This window comes from Cannabis sativa, chromosome 5 (assembly GCF_029168945.1).
Source record: "Cannabis sativa cultivar Pink pepper isolate KNU-18-1 chromosome 5, ASM2916894v1, whole genome shotgun sequence".
NCBI lineage: Eukaryota > Viridiplantae > Streptophyta > Magnoliopsida > Rosales > Cannabaceae > Cannabis > Cannabis sativa.
The window spans coordinates 72,539,660-72,561,355 of NC_083605.1; the positions used below are offsets into that span (position 1 = coordinate 72,539,660).

Below are 21,696 nucleotides of genomic sequence, written 5' to 3' on the forward strand. Positions count from 1 at the left end.
CTTTATTATTAATTTAAAACCCATTTTAATATTTTTTTAACATAATAAATTTAAGATATTAAATAATAATTGGTTTTCAAAAAAAGAAAAAACAACAAAACCCAAAGTATATATATTAAAAAAATTACATGGTTCAGATTAATTAGATTTTATTTAAAAAGAAAAAAATTACATGGTTGAGAATAATCTGACTGCAACACAAATGTACTGTTTAAGTATTTTGTTACCAAATTTTTTAAATGGGGAATTAACTGTGATTTTTTTTTTTTGGGTCAAAATAATCACCGTATTAGATTAAAATTGATGAAGAACACTATTACTTATGGTCTATCTAAGAAAGAATAAACAGGAAGAATTGACTTGAGAAAGTTAAAAATTTCCTTAAGAAAAAGAAAAGAAAAGAAAGTTAAAATTGATTATTAAAAAAAAATAACAGGAAGGAAGGAGAAAATTCTAACGACACATTCAACTAAAGTACCAATATGTCAGAGTATTGCTATTAGGTACCAGTAGTATCTAGCATCTTCTAGACATGTCACCTTATAATTGTTTAGCGATACTCCCTAAAAATTATTATATTAAATTATATGGGACCTGATACTTAATTACACCAATAGTGATATTGACACGTAGGAGGGTGCTAGACACCACTAGTGCCTTTTAATATTTCTCAATAAGCTGCCAGCGGTGATGCATCAAGTGCGAAGAATGCTAGACCTCCGATCTGAATGAACATCTGACGAATCACACCTATCAGCCAACCGAAAGGGTATGTGCTACCAGGGGAAGATCGAAAGGTATGCAAACCTCTAGATCTTGGAATATCACCTTTAATAAGACTACTAAAGAGTATGACTTCGAACAACATGAAGACGAAGCCTTTGTATACAAATACATTAAAGGTAATGTAGTGATATTCCTTGTTCTTTATGTTGATGACATTCTACATATTGAAAACAATGTAGAAAGGTTATCAGACATAAAAAAATTGTTAGTTAAAAAAATTCTAAATGAATGATTTAAGAGAAGCAAGCTATGTTCTCAGCATTAAAGTCTATAGAGATAGAAAGCAGAGAATATTAGTACTTTCTCAAGCAACTTATATCGATAAGGTGCTCAAAAGATTCTCAATGGATGATTTTAAGAAAGGACAATTACAGTCCAGATATGGAATCGCTCTATGCAAGGATCAGTGTCTAAAGACTCCTCAAGAGTGGATGACATAAGAAAGTACCCTTATGCATCAACAGTAGGGAGCTTGATGTATGCAGTGTTGTATATATGACCTGACATATGCTACGATGTAGGGATTATTAGTCGTTACAAATCTAACCCAGGTTCAGAACACTAGATAGTTGTAAAGCACATTCTCAAGTATCTTCAGGGAATGAGAGATCTCATGCTTGTGTATTATGGTAGAGAGTTAAATCTTACTGGGTATACTGATTCTGATTTTGAATCAGAGAAAGATAGCCAAAAGTCGACATTTAGGTCAATATTCACTCTTGGTGGTGGAGCTGTAGTCTAAAGAAGCATTAAGCAAACCCGTATTGTAGATTCAACCATGAAAGATGAATATATAGTAGCTTGCAAAGCAGTAAAGGAAGCAATTCAATTGAAGAAATTCTACACTGATCTAGAAGTATTTCCAGAAGTAGAAAAATCATTGGAGCTCTACTGTGACAGCAGTGGAGCGGTGGCCAACTCCAAGGAATCAAGAAGCCACAAGGGAGGCAAGCATGTTGAGAGGAAGTACCATCTATTAAGAAATATAGTAGAGAGATGTGATGTGACTGTAACGCCCTAATCTATAGGGACGCCACGTGTGTGATTTTATAAAATAGTTTAATACTAATAGAATAATTAATTATTAAAAACCGTGATAATATTAAAAATTTCACTAAAATAAAACACTAAAAATGGACATTATAACGGCATAAAAAGTGTGTTCCGGGAATCCCTGTTATAAAAAGTTTTGCTAAAGAAATATATACGACAACCGTTTAAACATAAAATCAAAATACACGGACGAGATACGACGATCAAAACAACTCCGGCAACTCGGCACGCGGACGGCGATGTCAATATGTACATTCTGGAGAAGAGCGCCACCTCATGGTTGATCTAGCGTTTCTTTGCCTTTACACACCACCACATAGCACCCGTGAGTCACGAGGACTCGTGAGAAAAGTAATAATAACAATCATATAGCTTATTATTCGAATATTGTCATTTATACACAATAAGAATCAAACCATCACACTTTGTTCATAAGATGAAATTCAAATCACTACTGGCATCTGCCACGAATAAACATTAGTATATAGATATTTGATAATACGAAACCATTATACCAATAATGGAATTCATATTCATTTAATCATATAAATAATATATATGTTACCTCATAAAGCAACCATCTTGACATCATGTTGTCTAATCAGGCAAGTCGATGCTTTAATCTGATGATCTTGTATTGTATCGCCTAATCAGGCAAGCCCGTGCCATAGCCTGGCACCCATATGTCGCATAACTGCATCACCTAATCAGGTGAGCCTATGCCAAAAACTTGCACTCATATATCATATAATTGCATCACCTAATTAGGTGAGCCCGTGCCACAATCTGGCACCAATATATCGCATCATCTAATTAGACGAGCTCGTACCTACGCCCGGTACTTATCATGTCACTGACGCCCGTACTTACGCCCAGTACGTCGCCAGGAAAATTACATCACCTAATCAGGTGAGCCCGTACCTACACTCGGTACTCATCATATATTACTGACGCCCGTACTTACGCCCAGTACTTTACCAGGAAAATTGCATCACCTAATCAGGTGAGCCCACATATCACATGCATAATATTATCACATTATCAATACTCAACCAATCAATCTTTTCAATATATAACAATATTAACTATATCTCAATATTAATCAATTCATAACAATACTAATTGTATTACATACAACGTACTATGCAGTAGGGGTGTACGTCGGTCGGTTTAGTCGGGTTATAGCATATTTTTATTAACCCAATATAAATATCGGGTTGCAAAATTTAATCGTAACCCGCCCAATGAAAATTTAGAAAAAGTTCAACCCGCCCAATGATTTTGTCGGTTTGGTCGGATTAACCCGTCCAAACCGTTCTTCATTTTTTTTTTATAATTATTATTGTTCGTTTCTAGAATTCAAGTAATAAAAAAGTTAAAAAAATAAAAATATATTATTTATATTTCAAGTTAAATAATGCTATAGTTTAAATTAATTTTAAGAACTTTAATATAAGATAAATATAATTGAGTAAACATAAAATAATTGAATAAAATAATAAAAAAAGTGATAATATAGTGTAGATTTTAAACTTTAACTTCAATATCCAAATACATTAAAAATTATTAACTATAAAATCTAAGTTTTAAGTTAAAAATTAAAATGTCCAAACTTTAAATACAAAATAATTTAACTAATAAATGTAATTTATATAATATAAGATATACACTTTTATTAAAAAATATATAAATCGGTTTAATTCGGTTTATTCGGGTTAATTGGGCGGTTTAGAATAACTTGTAAACCACCCAATATATTCATTGGGCGGGTTGGATTTTCATTATATTATTTCGGGTTGTATTTTTTGTCGGTTTATTCGGTTTGGTTTGGGCGGTTTATTCGGGTTGAGCGGTTTGTAAATTTTATTGAACACCCCTACTATGCAGTACAATATACTTTTCAATATATAACAATATTAACTATATCTCAATATTGATCAATTCATAACAATACTAACTGTATTACATACAACGTACTATGCAGTACAATATACTTTTCTTACCTTTAATCCAGGTTCATATATTTCGGCCAACCCAAGTGGAGAACTATCCCCGATGATCTCGACCCTTAAGCTTTCCCTCTTCAAGGATTTACTATCCTGCTACTACCAGAGCTTAGATCGCTAAGTTTTGGATTGAAAATTGAAGAAAATGGATATAAGGGGAGAATGTTTTATCGAAGGAGGAAGAACGAGGATTTAGTTCGTCGTTCGTTCTGTTCTGTTTCATTGATAACTTAATATATATATATATATAAGTTAACTTACGTTAACTTATATATATAAAAATAATATTATAATAATATATTAATATTAATAATAATAATATAATAATATATTAATAATAATAATATAATATTAATCAAAATTTTATTATTAATAGTTATCTTATTATTTATTAAGCACTAAGAAATTTCTATTTATAAGGTATTTGGCCAACTTTGAGTACCCTAAAATATCCCGATATTTTTAAAATCAACTTATCCCAATAATCTCATTAATATTTCTAACTAAAACTGTTGTGATATTTTTGGCCTCCAATCGGGTCTCCAGGGTTGCTAAACTTAAAAATATTTTTATTTCACAAATAACTTATATTATATCCACGTATTTCAAATAAATCTCCGTAATTAACAAATTACGCTTATGTATCCACTTATTTAGTCTCCAGGGTCGCCCAACCTGAAAATATTTTTATTCCACATATAGCTCATATTACATTCACACATGCTATATAAATCTCCGTAATTAACAAATTACGATTATTTACTCACTTATAGCAAAATTTAAATTTTATACTGAAATAGATTAGTAAGATCATAATCCCACTAATTACCTGATTAACCCATAGTATAAATATAAACTCAAATTATTTACCATTAAGCTTATCGGGATATTACAGTGACAGTCTAAAAGATTGCGTCGAAACATAATCTAGCAGATCCATTCACAAAGACGCTACCAACGAAATCTTTTATGGGCCATAAAACTAATATGAGACTAAGGGAGATGCCCAATTTTCTTTTAGAGAAAGTGGGAGATTGTTAGAGTTTATGTTTTGAAAAAGCCCGTAAAGAAATTTCTAATTATAAATAAGAGTTGAATATTTTGATGTATGCATGAATATTAAATTATTAATATTTAATATTGAATAATTTATATTTATATATATAAATATCGAAAAATTTATTATTTATACATGAGGCTGTGACTTGTAGTTGTACGAAGAATTAAGATCACTTAACCATGAATAAAACAGTCAATAACATGTTAAACTTCGGGAATCTTTAATTAATAGTTGCTAGTGTGGTACACTGATGCTTATTCTTCGATGCAAGCAATCTTGATTTGAATAGCTGATGTAGTGATACATCTAAGGGAATGTGCTATATAAAATAGAGATTATATATGACAAGAACCTATATGAATAAAGTTATCTTTATCAAACTTACTGTTTACTATAAAGACCTAATTCATATTATAATGATGATCAATAGTAGATTGACCTAAATCTTGAGTAATCATGAACTCCTGTTCATGTTATTAGTTTCTTTCATTCACTCGCTAAAGTTTTTTTTAGAGAAGAAGATTCTTACAACTTTTGTTTTGGGAATCTAATAACGTGAATGGCTGGGAACATTATCTACAATGATGGAATCCTGACTTTCCTAATGGATCGAATGTTGATTCCTTTTATGTGTTAATTTTGAAATTAGAAAGTTACGTGAAAATTTAGATGGGATCTAAATTATACTTCCACGAGTGAATTAATGGTACTAAACGATAACGAAGTAATTAGAAGGATAAAACAGTAATTTAACCAAAACTAATTACGAATTAACACAAGGAAGGCTAATTACTGGAATTGATTATATTAATGGACACTATAATAAAACTCAATAAACATAATTCTATAATTACTAAGAGTTCAATTTCATATTTATAATAGAGTAATCATGAAATTAATAAACATGATTATTTGGTTGATGAGACTCAATTAATAATCTAGTTTATTGGAGTTCAGAATTATAGGTCCATGTTACCTGAATCGCCACCTTCAAACACTGTCAATAGTACGGATAAAGAGTTGTATAATGTTGTTCGGAAAAATCTATATTAAATAGGAAAAATAGTAATTATTTACTTTTATAATAAATAATTTATTTTTTCAAATTAATTATATCGGAAAAAAGACAAAAATTGTAAAGAAAATTTTTTAGGACAAAAGTTGTTAAGATAAAATTTGTCATGACAGAAGATACCATCATTGTCTTAATTAAGACAAGGTACCCTATAGTAGGGTGTCTGTTTTGTCTTTTTAGGCTAATTAATTAATTAAATTAATTTAATTAGATAAATATTTAAATTTCAAAAGTAGCTAAAAATATTTTAAGTTGGTTGAGATATTCTCTCATTAGAAATATTAGTAACCAATTTCGATTATAAATATTTATTTAAATAATTAATTAAGAATGATGATATTTTTCTACACTGTAATTTTTAAAATTCACAAAGAAAAGAAAAATTATTTTTCTCCCTTTCTCAAACTGTTCTTTCTCATATGTTGAGAATTTAACAAGAACAAATTATACGCTACTCCTTGTATAAGAAGTATCGAGGATTTCCTGATAGCCATCTAGAGGTATTTATTTCTTTCATGTAATTTATGTTTTAGATTTAATATTTATACCATTCTTGGGGCTATTGTACAATGATAATCAAATTACAATTCTTCCACTGCGTACTTAATTTAGTACTATAAAACTAATAGAGTCGACACCAGATTCACCATATCGACCTATCAACCATCTTGAATCCTCGAGATACCACCATCCAAGATCTGGAAGAAGATCCAACCACAATGCCCCACAACAAGAACGTCGAAACTATCTAACAGATCCAACAACATAACCAAATCGCCCATAAAAAACCACTCCCCATCTCGAAACCAGATCTCGAAAAAAGTAAATACCTCAAAGCCAAAAGTCATTCGGAGGGAATGAAGCCAACTGCTGGCCACCCAAACAATCTCAACAACCCCATGACAACAAAGAAAACTATTGACAAAAGAGAACAAAACTCATAAAATCGAAGAGAATGTTGAGTCGTGGAAATTTTAGAAGTGTGGCCATCATTAATGTCTCACCAAAGCCACGTCCATGCCAAGAACGACTGATGAGCCCTAGTTAGAGGAAGCATACACAGAAGCGTCACTAAGGATAAAAGACAAAAAAAATCTAATAGAGTATGCATGCTTTAATATTTATAGTTTAGTGTTATTATATGGTATTTTTACTTTTGAGATTTGAATGAGGTCATTTTTTTTTGAAAAAAAAGTTATAGTTTAGTGCATATGGTTTAAAGTCAACATAATATGCACTTTTAGGAACAAAAATAAAATATAAAATGGTGGTTCATATTTTCTCCATCAATAATAAATGAAAAGAAAAAAGCAAACTAAGAAAGACTTATGGTGTATATTTAGAAGTGGTACTCAAATTCAAAGAGAGAAAACCAACTGCTTCAATTCGATTCAGAGTTGATAGGAAAATGTGTTAAAACATCCAAATCAGCTTCAATTTTTGTACTTGGCAATGACATGTTTAAACTGTGATTAATCACAAAAAGTCTACAAATTCTAATGCATAATAAATCTGACAAATCAACAACCCACACACTTTGTCAAACATATAATTCTATTTTCCATCATTAATTTTAGATCAATTTTTGAAATATCTATAAAATTATCAAAATTTCCATAAATATTTTCATAAAATTACAATGGCAATATTTTTACGTTTTCTAAAAATAATCTTTCTAATTTTTTTATTGAAAAATAATTGTTCAAAAAAAAAAAAACAATAACGTTTAGTTGCATAAACGATCAAAAATTACATTGTGCGATTATAAAATGATCAGATTATAATAATTATTTTATGATCATATATTTACAATGTACGACATTATGATAATATAAATTCAATGTAGTTATTTTATAAATTTTAAAATTTCATATAGTGTTAATTTGACAAATTTCCTTCTAAATAGACTTGTTGAATTTTAATAGGCTAATTAGAATTTTTGTCTTTCAAATTTTGACATTTACCAAATCATGCTCTCAAACTTCACATACCATTAAAATTCTCCAAAACTTTACAGATCATTAAAATTCTCTTGAACTATTAGATTTAAGAACTTCTATTCAATTCTGTTCAATTTTAATAACGTGACGAATCTCTATATACCAAATTGTACCCCAGACTTTGACTTGTACGTGATGTACCAAATCGTGCCATTGAATTTTCATCCACGTTAGGCGTCCATTAGTAAAATTAAAAAAAATTCTTTAAATCCAATAATCCTAATAGTTCAAAAGAAATTTTTAATGTCCTAAAAAAGTCGGGGGGACAAAATCCTACATTATAATATGAGCATTGCTATTAGACCAACTCCAATGGATGTACCATTTTAGACCCTGTGTTTTGCAAAAGTTACCAATTGGACCCTTTGCTTTTGTTAAATGACAAAATAGACCCTGTATTTTCTAAAATGGTACAAATAAAACCCTAAACTGATTTTTTATCAAAATAAAACTTAATAATAATCCGATCTAAAAGTGTTATGACAAAACTGTTTACATTTTCTGTATCTATTCGTATTAGGAATTATCTTCAAGTTGGTTAAATTAAAAAAAAGAGTTGTCAAAAATTAAGTTCATTGTCCTATTTTTATCATTTTGAAAAATACACGGTCCATTTTAACAAAACAGAGAGTCTAATTGGTAACTTTTGCAAAACACATGGTCTAAAATGGTATTTACCTCCCAAAAGATAGTGGGTCATATTGTATTATGTGGCAAAAGAGAGAAGAGAGAGTTACTAAAAAGATTCTAAAATGGGCACCATTGCCCCTTTAGTTGTCCCCCTTATGGCGCCTAACTTCATACTTATATGACACGTTGTGAGTGGTCAGCGATTTTTTATATTTTTTATTAAATTAAAATATGTGAGATCTGATATTAAATTGTACCAATAGTGGTATGTCATCTCTTGTGGTAGTTGACACAGTTGCACATCACCTAAAAATATAATATTGTATTTTATCTCTTTTTTCACATTAATTTTGGTACTTTTTGCTCTAAAATATTCCAATAGTAAAAACCTCTAAAAATTATTAAAATAATACTATATTATTATTTAGCATATATATATATTATATAATTAGATTTTCTTATTTTACCACAAAATAATTATAAAAAAAATAAGAAAGAGAAGATATAAATGATGGAATAACATTATTTCTTGGTAATTTTTTTTACTTTGACATGTTTACTACACAATATTTATAACTGAGAATAAATTAATAGAGAAATATATTAGAATAAATGAAGAATAATCGCAATTAATATTTGTAATATGTTATTTATTAGAATTGTTTGGAAATAGAATAATAATGATTTATCTTAGTTATTTTATCAAGAAATATAATCGGAATGCTTGAATTAACTAAATTAATCTTTTGAATTAAACTATAATATATGATATTTATTTTATAATATGTATTTTAAAGGATAAAATTGTCATTATATATTTAACATTTAAAAATAAAATAAAAATAAATAAAAGTCATTAACTTTAATGGCATTCCTTAAAAAAATTAGTGGGAAAACTATTCTTTTTCTTTTATCCATTATTTAATCAAGTTCACCCTTTCTTAATTTTAATAAAGTAAGTAGACAAATGTAAGAGAATGACTATCTTGTCATTTGAAATATCATGTTTTTGCATATGCCGATATACTTTTTTAAAAACTGTAAATAAAATGTGACTGTAATGACTTGCAGAAACAGAAATAAATTGTACAAAATTTAAAACTTGACACAAGAGAATTGTACGGGATATCAGTGTTCTTTCAAACACTACTAATCTACAAGGCCACACACAGAGAATTAAATCAATTAGTAAAGTATCAAAGATTACAAACACAATTGACTTAAACAAATTTAGACTCTCTCTAATGATTTGCCGCAACTCTTTGTAATCTACATTGCTAATTTGATTTCTGAACCACACCAAGTAGTGAACTCCCTTCAGCTATTGATGTGTACTTACTTTCTCTCGAAGTAAGACTTAAAGAAATTTTCTCCCGAAGATATATGTTCAATTCTTCCTGAAATGAGACTTGGAAAAGTTTTCTCCTGAAGACTCACGCTTGATCAAAGCTTCTTTTCAACGTATTCTATGAATAATACGATATCATAACAAGAAAACCAAACATAGTTAAACACTCTAAGTTTTTACATATGAAACACTATTCTCACAAAGATAGATATGAAAATATGAGACTAGAAGATATGAGGAACATTTGACTGCTCTTTAAGTCCTATTTATAGAACATAAAAACCTTAGAGACAACCACAAACACATTTTTAAAGTTGTACAAGACCATTTGACTGCTTTCTATGTTCTATTTATAGAACATAAAAACCTTAGAGACAACCATAAACACATTTTTAAAGTTGTACAAGACTTTCTTAAAAAAATCCTTGATTTGCAGCATTAAATTCAGATTCTGTTGCTCCAAATTAGAAAACTTTTTAAAAAAAGACCAAGATCACGAGTTGATCTTCAAAACCTGTCAAATAAAGTTTATTTGATTTACTATATACAGTAAAATCGAAATCAAACATTTAGAGAAAAATAAACTACGAAATTAATACAAGAAAATTAATATTTAATTCACAATAGATTAAATAATATTTAAACAACTAAATTAACAAGAAAAAGACTGAAACACCCTTGATTACTATTACTTATTAATAAAAATACCATAATAATAAATCTTTATTATAAATACTAAAAATATATCTATGTAATCAACTATTTTTTAAAAAAATAACTACATAAAATAAAATTTTTTGTAAGAAAAAAAAAATTATATTTCTACGTTTTAAGATTTTTTTTTTATATTTTTACGATTTTTTATAGATACAAAACGAAAACAACAAGAAAATTACATAAAAGTAATAAGAAAATAACATCAAAACAACAACAAAAGTTAACAAATAAATAACAAAAATTTAACAAGAGTACAACATAAAAAGACTGTAAATAAAATAAAAAAAATCATAAAATTATTTAAAATTCAATTAAACCATATTTTTGTAATTATTTTTATTGTTTCTGTCTATTTGTGAAATAATTTTTTTTTTGACCATTCCAATAGAGATGATGATGCCTCTAATATATAAGAGTTTTTTTTTATTAAATGAAAAAGTAAAGGGTATAAAAGTAATTGAGATATACGACGTCGTCCAAGTCTTCCTTTTCCTTTCAACTCTCTTCTTCTTCTTCTTCCCACAGCTCACTGCATCAGAATCCATAACGGTAGTCAAAGTCAAGTCCGTACACTCAAAACCTTTCTTTCTCTGTTTTCTCATTCTCTCATTTCATCAATGGACCAGCAAAAACCGCCATTGTTACTCATTCTCCTACTTCTTCTCTCCATCAAAACCTTCTCAGCTACTCCACCTCGAGGAGTTCCCGTCGTCGTTTCTCCAACTCCGGCGCCTGTTTCTTCTCCGACAACCAAGAACGCCTCCTCCTCTCCTCCTCTTCCTCCATCTTCAACCCCTTCTACTCCTTCTTCAGCTCTCGACCCAAAACAGCTCAGAGCTCTCCAATCTCTCAACATTCCCACATCTAAAGATCCCTGCACACATCCCACTTCACTGCTCCAAAAGAACAACATCACTCAATGCGACTCATCCAAGCCATTCAGCCACCTTATCTCACTTCGACTCCTCAACTGCTCAGACGACGTCGCTTTGTCCTTCACTGCTCTCAAATCCCTTTCCACTCTTCAGTCTCTACAGTTCGTTAACTGCCCCATTGCCCCGATTAGCTTCCCGGCCGAGCTGACCGAGTCTCTCCGTTCCTTCACGTGTATAAGAAGTCTCCGGAGATTAACAGGCGTATGGTTATCTCGACTTCAAAACCTTACCGATCTAACGGTTTCGAATACTCAGGTTAACGCAAGTGGCCCTTTTGTGATTCTTGGAAACATGAAGAAGATTAAGTCTGTGACTGTCTCAAATGCGAATTTGACTGGTTTTTTTCCGAGGCACATGAATCCGAATCTTACTCACATCGATTTTTCAGGTAATAAGCTTAGGGGAAGAATACCTAGTACGATTAGTCGCTTGGAAAATCTTCTGATCTTGAATCTTTCTTCTAATACATTGAATGGAGAAATACCCGATGCGATTGGTGACCTAATTTCGCTTAAAAATCTCTCCTTGGCTTCGAACTCGTTGTCTGGGGCAGTTCCTGATTCGTTTTCGGCAATACCTAGTTTGGTTCACATTGATCTGAGCTCAAATCAGCTCAACGGAACCATTCCCAGATACTTCACAGCAATGAAGACATTAAAGCACTTGAATCTAGCTAACAACAACTTCCGTGGGGTAATGCCGTTCAATGCATCGTTTATAAGTAGATTGGATGTTTTCAAAGTCGGTGGGAACGATAATCTCTGTTACAATAAATCGATTCTGTCATCGAAAATGAAGTTGGGAATTTCTCCCTGTGATAAACACGGGTTCCCTTTGTCTCCACCTCCGGCAAAAGATTCATCAGAAGATGATAGCAGTGATTATGACGACGACAGTAGTTCTGATGATACAACTCGAAAAGACCATCATCGTGGCCCAAACAAGTATGTTCTTGGTGTGGCAATTGGCCTCTCTTCAATTGTTTTCCTCATTATTTTCTTAGTTCTTATCTCAAAATGCTGTCGCTAAAAATTGAAACTTTATCTCCATGTTCTAAAACCTTGTTCTGCAAATTTTAGTAGATTTAGGAAATTTCTGGTAACAGAACAAAAAGATTCATTTTTTTTTATTATTATTTATTTCTTAATTAATTAATTATACTTAATGAGAATGAAGAAGAACAAGTAAGAAGAGGAATACACGGAAGAAGAAACAGAAGAAGAAGAAGATGAAGAAGAGTTGGTGTGTGTGTAATATTTATTTTCAGTGCTTTTTTTCCAGGCATAATTTTTTTGAAGCAAAGGGTAGTGTTGAGGGGATTTACATTTGTATTATTAGGTGTGGTCTATTTGTTTGTGTAATTAGTAGCAATAGTGGGGAATTGTTATCCTTGAAATGTTATTCTTTTCTCCAATTTATTTTGGCTTTGTATCTTTTCTATTCAAATCCCCAATCAAACTATATTGTTTCCTTGAGTCTCTCTCTGTCTTACACTATTTTCATAATTTTTTGTGTAATTTATTTTAGCTTTTTATTGGTATTTATCTTAACCTTAATCAGTATAAGCTACAATAATTTAGAATACCAGATATGTCATACATTTATTAGCTTATTTTTGAAGTGTGTTGTGCAAAAATATTGATGTTAGGAAATTCTTTGTAAACACTCAATTATAGTGATAAGTGGTGGTGATTGTTGATGGGATGATTGTTTTACAATCAAAGAAACATTTAAAAAAGCTCTTCTTGTATTCATTACCTTCAATTAATGTTAGTCTTTATTGAAGTAATGATAAACCATTTAGTATTCAGCTGGCCATTGCTATATGCCATGTGCACAGCTGTACTTCATTATTTTAATTTGGTTCTATGTATATACTACGGTAATATACTCTCTCTAATTTTTGGAATGTACAATTTGGTATGAAAATACTATTTTCATTGTAGGTACACCTTGAACAAAAATTGTTTAACATAAATATGTATGTAGATAATTATGATGTATGGTAGTATTTGATGGTAGGTTTGTAAGATTGTAAACAATATTATTTTATTTGTATTTTATTTTAGTATTTTTTTTTTGCTTCTGCGATTTGGTGGGATTGGTTTAGGTTTCTAAGATAGAAGAAGTTGTCATAAAAAAGTCAGTTACCTTTTCGGGGCAATGACCACATGTCGCCGCCGTTAGCTGGGGCAAGTATTACTTTGATGAGCTTCTTGAGAATGCTGGTTCAATCCCATTTCAACAAGGGTTCTGTGAGTTTCATATCTTTATCCATACATATATCTTTTTATCGAAAATATTATAGTTTTATTTGGAATATTTGATTTTTTAACTGAAAATTTTGTTGTCCCAGGTCAGGCTTCTGGATAATTGTTGAGGTTTTGGATGTGTAATCATTGGGTTATGATTATTTTTATAATTTTTTTTAGTTTAGGTCCTGGTAAAGTGCTCATATTTCGGTGACTCCTTGAGTAAAAAGGATGGAAATGCAAACACAATGAGGAAGGAAGAGAATTGATCACATTGGTTTAGTTTATTTTATTATGAAAAGTTTGGTGTGATGCATTCTTATTTTGGCTTAATTAATCTACAAAAACTAAATGAACTACAGAGATAAAGCTCAATGATGTCATGGAAGTAGGGACCAGAGTTTATGTACCTATTTCAGTTGCAGAGACTAGGATTTCCAGAAGATTTGTTACTATTCCTAAATGCTGATGAGATAGCTTACTTGCAAGACTTGTTTACTAAAAGGCATGTCTTAGCTGAATTCCTAGTTAAGAATTTGTAATTGAGAAAAACTTATCTGCATTATAAGTGATTATGGTATTCTTGTTTTAAACAACCCTCCAAGAATGCCTGTCAAGGTAAGGAACTATATATATGGACTTATTGTTTAAAATAACTCTGGGTTTCTTTCAAGGGACATCTTCCAGTTTATAACAGCATGGATGCATTGGCAGCAGCGGCGCTATCATATGATTATAAAGAAGGCCCTAAGTTGGTAAGGTTTGTAGTGCCTTCACTGCTTTTTTACACAAGTGTCTGGTTAGAACAACAACTTGTTAGACATAATATTATAGTTTTGTTAGAATGGATTGTAGTTATCTTTGGAGGAGGAGGAATTAGTTAGTTGTTGTTAGTTTTAGCCTAGATTATTGGATGAATAGCTAAACCTTGTTATTGGGAGAGAAATCTTGATTGATTTTGTCAAGGTTAATCTTGGAGAGACCAAGCCTCTCAAAAGCTTTGGGAGATTGTAATTTTCAGCAAGTTCAATAAGAATTCCAGCAATCTTTACTTGACTTGATAGAGTTAATGTCTCTGTCATAATTTATTTATTTCATCTCAAGCTATGTCATTCTCTGTCTTAATGTGTGTAATGTTAGGTTTGAAATGAAGCATGTGATGCTACATATCTGAGGTACTAGGCATTGGTTATAGGGTCTCCCAAGGAAGAAAATAAGGCTTTATTTGTGCTTCTTCTCTTTCTAAGTTTCCTTAGCCCTGTTAACATCACTCCCTCTATATAATTTAAATTCTTATTGAAATAAATGGGAAGACAGAAATGATCATTATAGCTCATCAATCAGGTTTTGAGTCTACTCAAGAAGCAATAACTGAATATAGTGTGCTCAAACCAATGATAAATGGATGCTCATGGCTTCAGTTGCATCAACTTACTAGTGTCTCCAACATAGAATATGTAATTTTATTTGACTTTGTTCTGGACTTGAGTATGTTGTGCTGGCAACTGGCATGAGATGAAGCCTCACCAGAGTTTATTACTTGAGCTACTTCCAATCTTCTTGCCTTTCGGTTCTCGAAGGCAATCGTTGAGCTTCTGTCCATCCTAATTCTTTTTCACAGCTCGACACAATGCATAGGCACCCTGCTGCCTATTTCCATCAGTTTTCTGAGCTAAGCAAGTTAATATGAAGTGAAAACAGTTTGACTGAGTGGCGATACTCGTGCATGATCCAATCTGTTCGGTCTCCTAAAGGAGCGCGTCCACAGTAGAAGACAAGGGTCTTTTGGTATGCAGTTACACTACCAGATTGACACACAACTTTCCTGTCTTTCCCAGTGGCCTTCCAGTAGCCAGCTTTAGTAGCTCGGTTTGTTCTTGAGCCATTCGGGTATTTTTTTTTCTGTCTCTTGGACAGAAGAAGAACCATTCCATATTTGGTTTTGGAAGGAATGATTTCTCTACAAGTATATAGGTAGCTTTACAGATCAGATTTCTAAACCTTTGCCAAGTAAATGAATAAGAATCTAATGAAAAGGTTAATGAAGAGTACTCAAGTAAAGAATGTTGAAGAGTTAAAAGTTTTGCTTTAGTAGTGAGAATGTTAGGTTAGTATTAATATTATATGTATTAGTTGAAATAGAGTTCTAAATAGAGATGATGGGGATTTTATGTAAATTTTTTAGTAAAGAACCATTTTGCTAACTTAGTGGGATTCCTTTCTTTTTTACATATATGTAACAATGGAGTCATTTATAAAAGGCCACATAAATACCAAAATAATGTTTTTTTGGCTTGAGCTTTGTGGAGTTATTTTTCCTACTAAAGGAAAAAGAAATTGTTATTTTTTTTAAGGAAATCTTTAACTTACATAGCATAATCAATTAATCTTTAGTAAAAATTATTTAGATTATTATTGTTTTATTTTTTAGCGTTCATTTAGTTTCACCAACCCAAATATACGAAGTATAGAAGTATTGTAAAATTAGTATTGTAAAATTTATGTATATATATATATTTGTTTATTTATTTATCAACATCTCTATTTTCCTTTCACACTCACTCACTCACTTCTATTTGCACATGGAAAATGCATATATTTTCAAATAGAGCATGGAAAGTAGTGTTGTAAATAGGAGTAGTATTTTTTGACATGACACAAGCTTGGAAGGCACGGGCATGATTAAATAAAAAAAAAGTATGGGTATAATGCTACAAATTGACATGAAAAATATATGTGTAAACATAACACAACAGGAGAAGCACAAAAAATATGATACATAAGCACAAATAGATTAGCCAAAAATTATGACAGGACATATTAAAAAAATTTATAATTTATTATTATTGTTTTTTTTTTTTTGAAATAATTTATTATTATTATTAATAAATAGATAGATAGATATTTATCAATTATAAATAAATTAAAATAATAATAAAACTAAAATTGAATATTATAATTTTATAATTAAAATTCATACAGCATGTAAAATTAAAATTATAAAATTTATTTATAGAGTAATGTAAAAATTTGAATATTTATAAGTAAATATTTAAATTCTAATAATGCTTATAATTTTTTTTATATGATAATCTATAAAATATTATTGAAAAATTATATAAATATAGCTGAATTTATAAAATAAATATGTAGTTTAGTAGTTATAAAAAAAATTATGTAAACGAGTTGACTTGTTTAAGAAAAACAGGCCAGCACGAGCAAAATATACGACATAAATCTGAACACGGCACGAAAATACCAAATTTATGAATTGTGCCAGACCTACCCTTTAAAATGTTGGTAGGACATGATACGATCTATATTTTGAAAAGTATGAATAAATATAGGTCGGATCAGTACGTCATGTACGAATTTTGAAAAATAATAAAGTTTAATTAACGCTAAAGCCATCTTTCATCAATATTTATAAATGTATTAATTTCCAAAAATAGCAACAACAAAAAAGTAATGTATATTACTAATTCCACATTATTATTATTATTATTCCAAAAAAAATTCCACAATATTATTATTGTCTTTTGTTGGGCTTTTTTTTTTCTAGTAAAAATTATTTCAGAGGAAGAAAACTATAGTACTTAAAAGGGAATTTTACAAAAATACTGCTTTTTGATCAAAAGTTTACATTTATACTGGGACACGGCAAAAACAACTTTTGTACTGCCCAAGCCCAATTTCATTACTTTTGTACTGCCCAAGCCCAAGATCATTTCATTTCTACTGTGAACAGTACAACACACGGGAAACAGCCTTGTTCGTGTGTGAGGAGACGCCGGAGACGGAAATCACCAAGAAAAAACCATTAAATCCGGCGAAGAGTTTTTTGAAAAGGAATCAGAATTGAAGAACAACACGAACAGAAAACCGTCCCAACAAAATAACAGAGGTAAACACAACAAACCCAAAAAATAATTTAATTCTTAAGAAACCAAAAAAAATTAAAAATAAAAAAAAAAAGGATTTAGATCTGAAGTTTTAAACAAAAAAACTAAAACACAACTGTGATATTCTTTAATTTATGATGCAAAAACATAAATGAGGGTTGTTCTATTGTTAATTTGATGTTTGCAACACAAAATGATTTCGAAAAAAAAAATCGATAAATTGGAACAATTATTCAAACACAACATCAGGGTTGTTCAAATGTTGTTTTGCGGTCAGTACTACAACAACATTCATACATATATGTATCATACAAATATAATAATAAAAACTTAAAAAAAAATAATGGGTATTTCTGTTTGGTTGTTTTTGTGTTGTTTTATTGTTGTTTTTTTTTTTTTTTGTTGATTTTTTTTTTTGTTGTTTTGCTATTGTTTTATTGTTGTTATACAATTGTTTTAACATTAAGTAAGACCCTGGAATGACAGGTAATGGAACGTCTACCAGTACTCATCAAGAGCAATGGACAATGGAATGAAGATCACAATTATGAGAACTATGTGGCTAGTGGAGAATTCATACCAACAAAATGCAAGTACGAAGAGCTACTGCAAATACTGGTTACTTCATTGGGGTGCGAAAACACCAGCACAACACTACAAATACAGTACCAAGCTAAAGAAGGAATACCACCGATCAAAATATGCAACGATCGAAGCCTCTACTTTTACTTGGAATTGAAAATGAAGGAAACAGATTTCACGACATATCCACTATGTGTGAACCAGGAAAACAACAACAAAACACGTGCTGCAACACCAAATTCGATATCCACAACAACACCGAATGAATATAATGTTGCAATGATCGAAAACAACACAACAACGCTTGAAAACAACATAACAACAACAGAATCGTACACAACGGGACAGCAAACGGTAGAAGGGGAAAAGTCAGAAACAATAGAAGATGAGGAGGACAAATTCGACATAATTGACTATGCAAATCAAGTTCTTTGAAGAAATGGTAGAACAACTTGAAAACACCAAAAAAACTGGATCCGAAATTGACATCAACAATGCAAAGTTAATAACAGACAAGCAACACCCCGAAGTGGAAAAAGGACAGGCATACAAAGACAAAGAAACTCTAAAAAATGTCCTCAGCTACTACGCAATCAAAAACAACTTTCAGTACAAAGTGTGGAAGTCCTGCTCTCAAGAATACAGTCTGAAATGTGTTTATGAAAGCTGCAATTGGTCACTAAGAGCATCGAGAAATGGGCCAACAAACACATTCATAATCAGGAGGTTGGTTTTTTAATAGTTTTTTAATGTTGTTTTTGTTGGCATCCTTAACAAATGACCTGTTTTCACAATTTGTACTGAAATACACATGATTGGTATCTGCAACAGATTTGTTTTAATATTTTTTTAATGTTGTTTTTGTTGTTTTTTTTTTTTGTTTCAATAGGTTCTCAAATATGCACACATGCCCCATAAATATAAGGCATGAAGACCAAAGGCAAGCAACATCGAAACTGATAGGGGAATGCATAAAACCGAAGTTCTTGAACATAAAGACCAAGGCAACAGCGATGGACATAAAAGGGGAGTTGAAATACAGATTTGGCATCAAAATGAACTATATGAAAGCTTGGAGAAGTAAGGAACATGCAGTAAACGACTTGAGAGGAAATGCTAGTGACTCGTACAGCCTAATACCGAGTTTCTTACACATGGTGGAAAAAACAAACCCTGGATCATTTGTGGATCTGAAAACGGCAGAAGACAACAGCTTGCTCTTTGTTTTCATGGCGTTGGATGCATCCATAAAAGGGTGGGGAGCATGCAGACCGATAGTTGTTGTGGACGGAACGTTCCTCAAAGCAGCTTATGGGGGAACTTTGTTGTGCGCATGCACACAAGATGCAACGGAGTCATATTTTTCCACTAGAGTTTTGTGTTGCAGATTCTGAGAATGACCAATCTTGGAAATGGTTCTTCAAAAAATTTAAAGAAGCGTATGGTGTACGGGAACACCAATGCCTAATTTCGGTACGAAATGAAAGCCTCATCAAAGCAATGAGAGAAATCTATCCGTAAATTGCACACGATTCTGCGGTTACCACATTTTGAGCAACCTTAAAACAAGCTTCAAACAACATGCTGCCAAATACAATCTGCCATTCTTTGGAGCAGTGAAAGCCTACACAGAAAAGCAATTCGAGTTCCACATGGCTGAATTGGATGGATTGGACAAACGCATAAGACCTTACCTCAAAAAAATCGGGTATGAAAAGTGGTCAAGAATTCATAGCCAAAACAAGAGGTATTCCACAATGACCTCAAACATATCAGAATCACTGAACGCTGCAAATTTGGCAGCAAGGGAGCTACCCATTACAACGCTGCTAGAATGCTTGAGAGCATTGGTGCAACAATGGACGCATACTAATAGGACAAAAGCACAAAACACCTTCACTAAGCTATCACCAACTGGAGAAGACATACTGTTGAAAAATTACACATACTCATTGAATCTGGAGGTAAAATATTAATTATGTTTTTTTTAGTAGTGTTGTAGTGTTGTTGTAGTGCTGTTTCAATAGTTTTGTATTGTTGTTGTAGGAATTACAGCTAGGTTTGATTTTTTTTTTTCAATAAAATTTAAAACAGGTTAAAGCAACAACAGATTACTTGTTTGAGGTAACAAGAATGAAAGAATCGTGGGAAGTAGACCTAGAAAAAAGAACATGCACGTGCAACAGGTTCCAAATAGATGAAATGCCATGCGGGCACGCGATGGCCGTGATGAGGAGATGAACATGGACCCGTACACCTACTGTTCAGATTACTACACAAAAAAAAATTGGCTGGCAACTTATTCAGGGACAGTTTACCCAATAGGACACCAAAGTGAATGGGAGGTACCGGAAGAAGTGAAAAATATTACAGTCTTGCCTCCACATGAAAGAGTAAAATCAGGAAGACCAAAAACATTAAGAAGGAAGGCTGGATGGGAAAGGGATCAACACAACAAGTGCAGCAAATGTGGAGAACTGGGGCATAACAAAAGAACATGCAGCAGAAGACGTAGAAGGGAATGAAAACAACAACAGAACAACAGTGGAAAAACAAAAGAAAACTACACATACGTTATGAGAATTAGATATTGAGGAATTTAAATTTCTGAAATACACAGGGAATACAGTTTTTTATTTGAAAAACATTGATTACATTGGGAATTGTTGATACTCTAGATTGGATATTAAAAGATGTTGGATACTAAATTGAATATATATATGAAGTTTGTTATTGAAACAGTTTGTGTTTTTAATACTGAAATGAATATTTGGATTCAAAAAAACAGAGAAACTATAAGAAAAAAAAAACAAAAAAAGAATGGATCTGAAATGAAAAAACAAACAACTTTAACATACCAACTTGTTTGTACATAAAAATAATAAGAAAAAACATACAAAAATAAAAGATTACATATTGTCCACACAAAGCGTAAGGAAAAACAACAGAACACCAATGTTTGTTTACGAAAAACAACATGAAAAACATTAAAACAACATTAAAAAACTATAAGAACAATGACAGTCTGATTGAAAAAGCAAATCACTTCTTGGGAAGGCTGGGAGGGGCCTCGGATTCACTTTCAATGTTCTCAGTTTGCTTCTTCATCCCATACTGATAAAATAACGCAGCCAAACGATCGCGGTGAATTTCCACATCAAAATCAGAGGATGGGATGGGTTTGCCATCAATGAAATACTCAGCAAATGATGCAACAAAAACACCACAATCACTGGAAAAAAAAACAATAAAACACAAAAATAGACACTATGAGAACACTGATAAAAAACAAAGTCAACAACAAAAAAATAAAAATACAAACAACCAGTGAAAAAACATTGAACACTAAA

The 21,696-nt window shown here is 31.2% G+C and overlaps 2 protein-coding genes across 2 annotated transcripts; both read left to right on the plus strand.

The window, feature by feature from the left end:
- Nucleotides 1-10,975: 10,975 nt before the first annotated feature.
- LOC115716791 (receptor-like protein 51) lies at nucleotides 10,976-13,088 on the plus strand. Its single transcript, XM_030645692.2, has one exon. The coding sequence runs from the start codon at nucleotides 11,293-11,295 to the stop codon at nucleotides 12,637-12,639; it is 1,347 nt and encodes a 448-aa protein (XP_030501552.2). The 5' UTR covers nucleotides 10,976-11,292; the 3' UTR covers nucleotides 12,640-13,088.
- Nucleotides 13,089-18,785: 5,697 nt separating this feature from the next.
- On the plus strand, nucleotides 18,786-21,203 carry LOC115718113 (uncharacterized). The gene is made up of 4 exons (XM_061116666.1): nucleotides 18,786-19,072; nucleotides 19,236-19,719; nucleotides 19,834-20,310; nucleotides 20,441-21,203. Exons 1-4 carry the CDS (start codon nucleotides 18,786-18,788, stop codon nucleotides 20,585-20,587), a joined length of 1,395 nt encoding a protein of 464 aa, XP_060972649.1. The 3' UTR covers nucleotides 20,588-21,203.
- The last annotated feature ends 493 nt before the right edge of the window (nucleotides 21,204-21,696 follow it).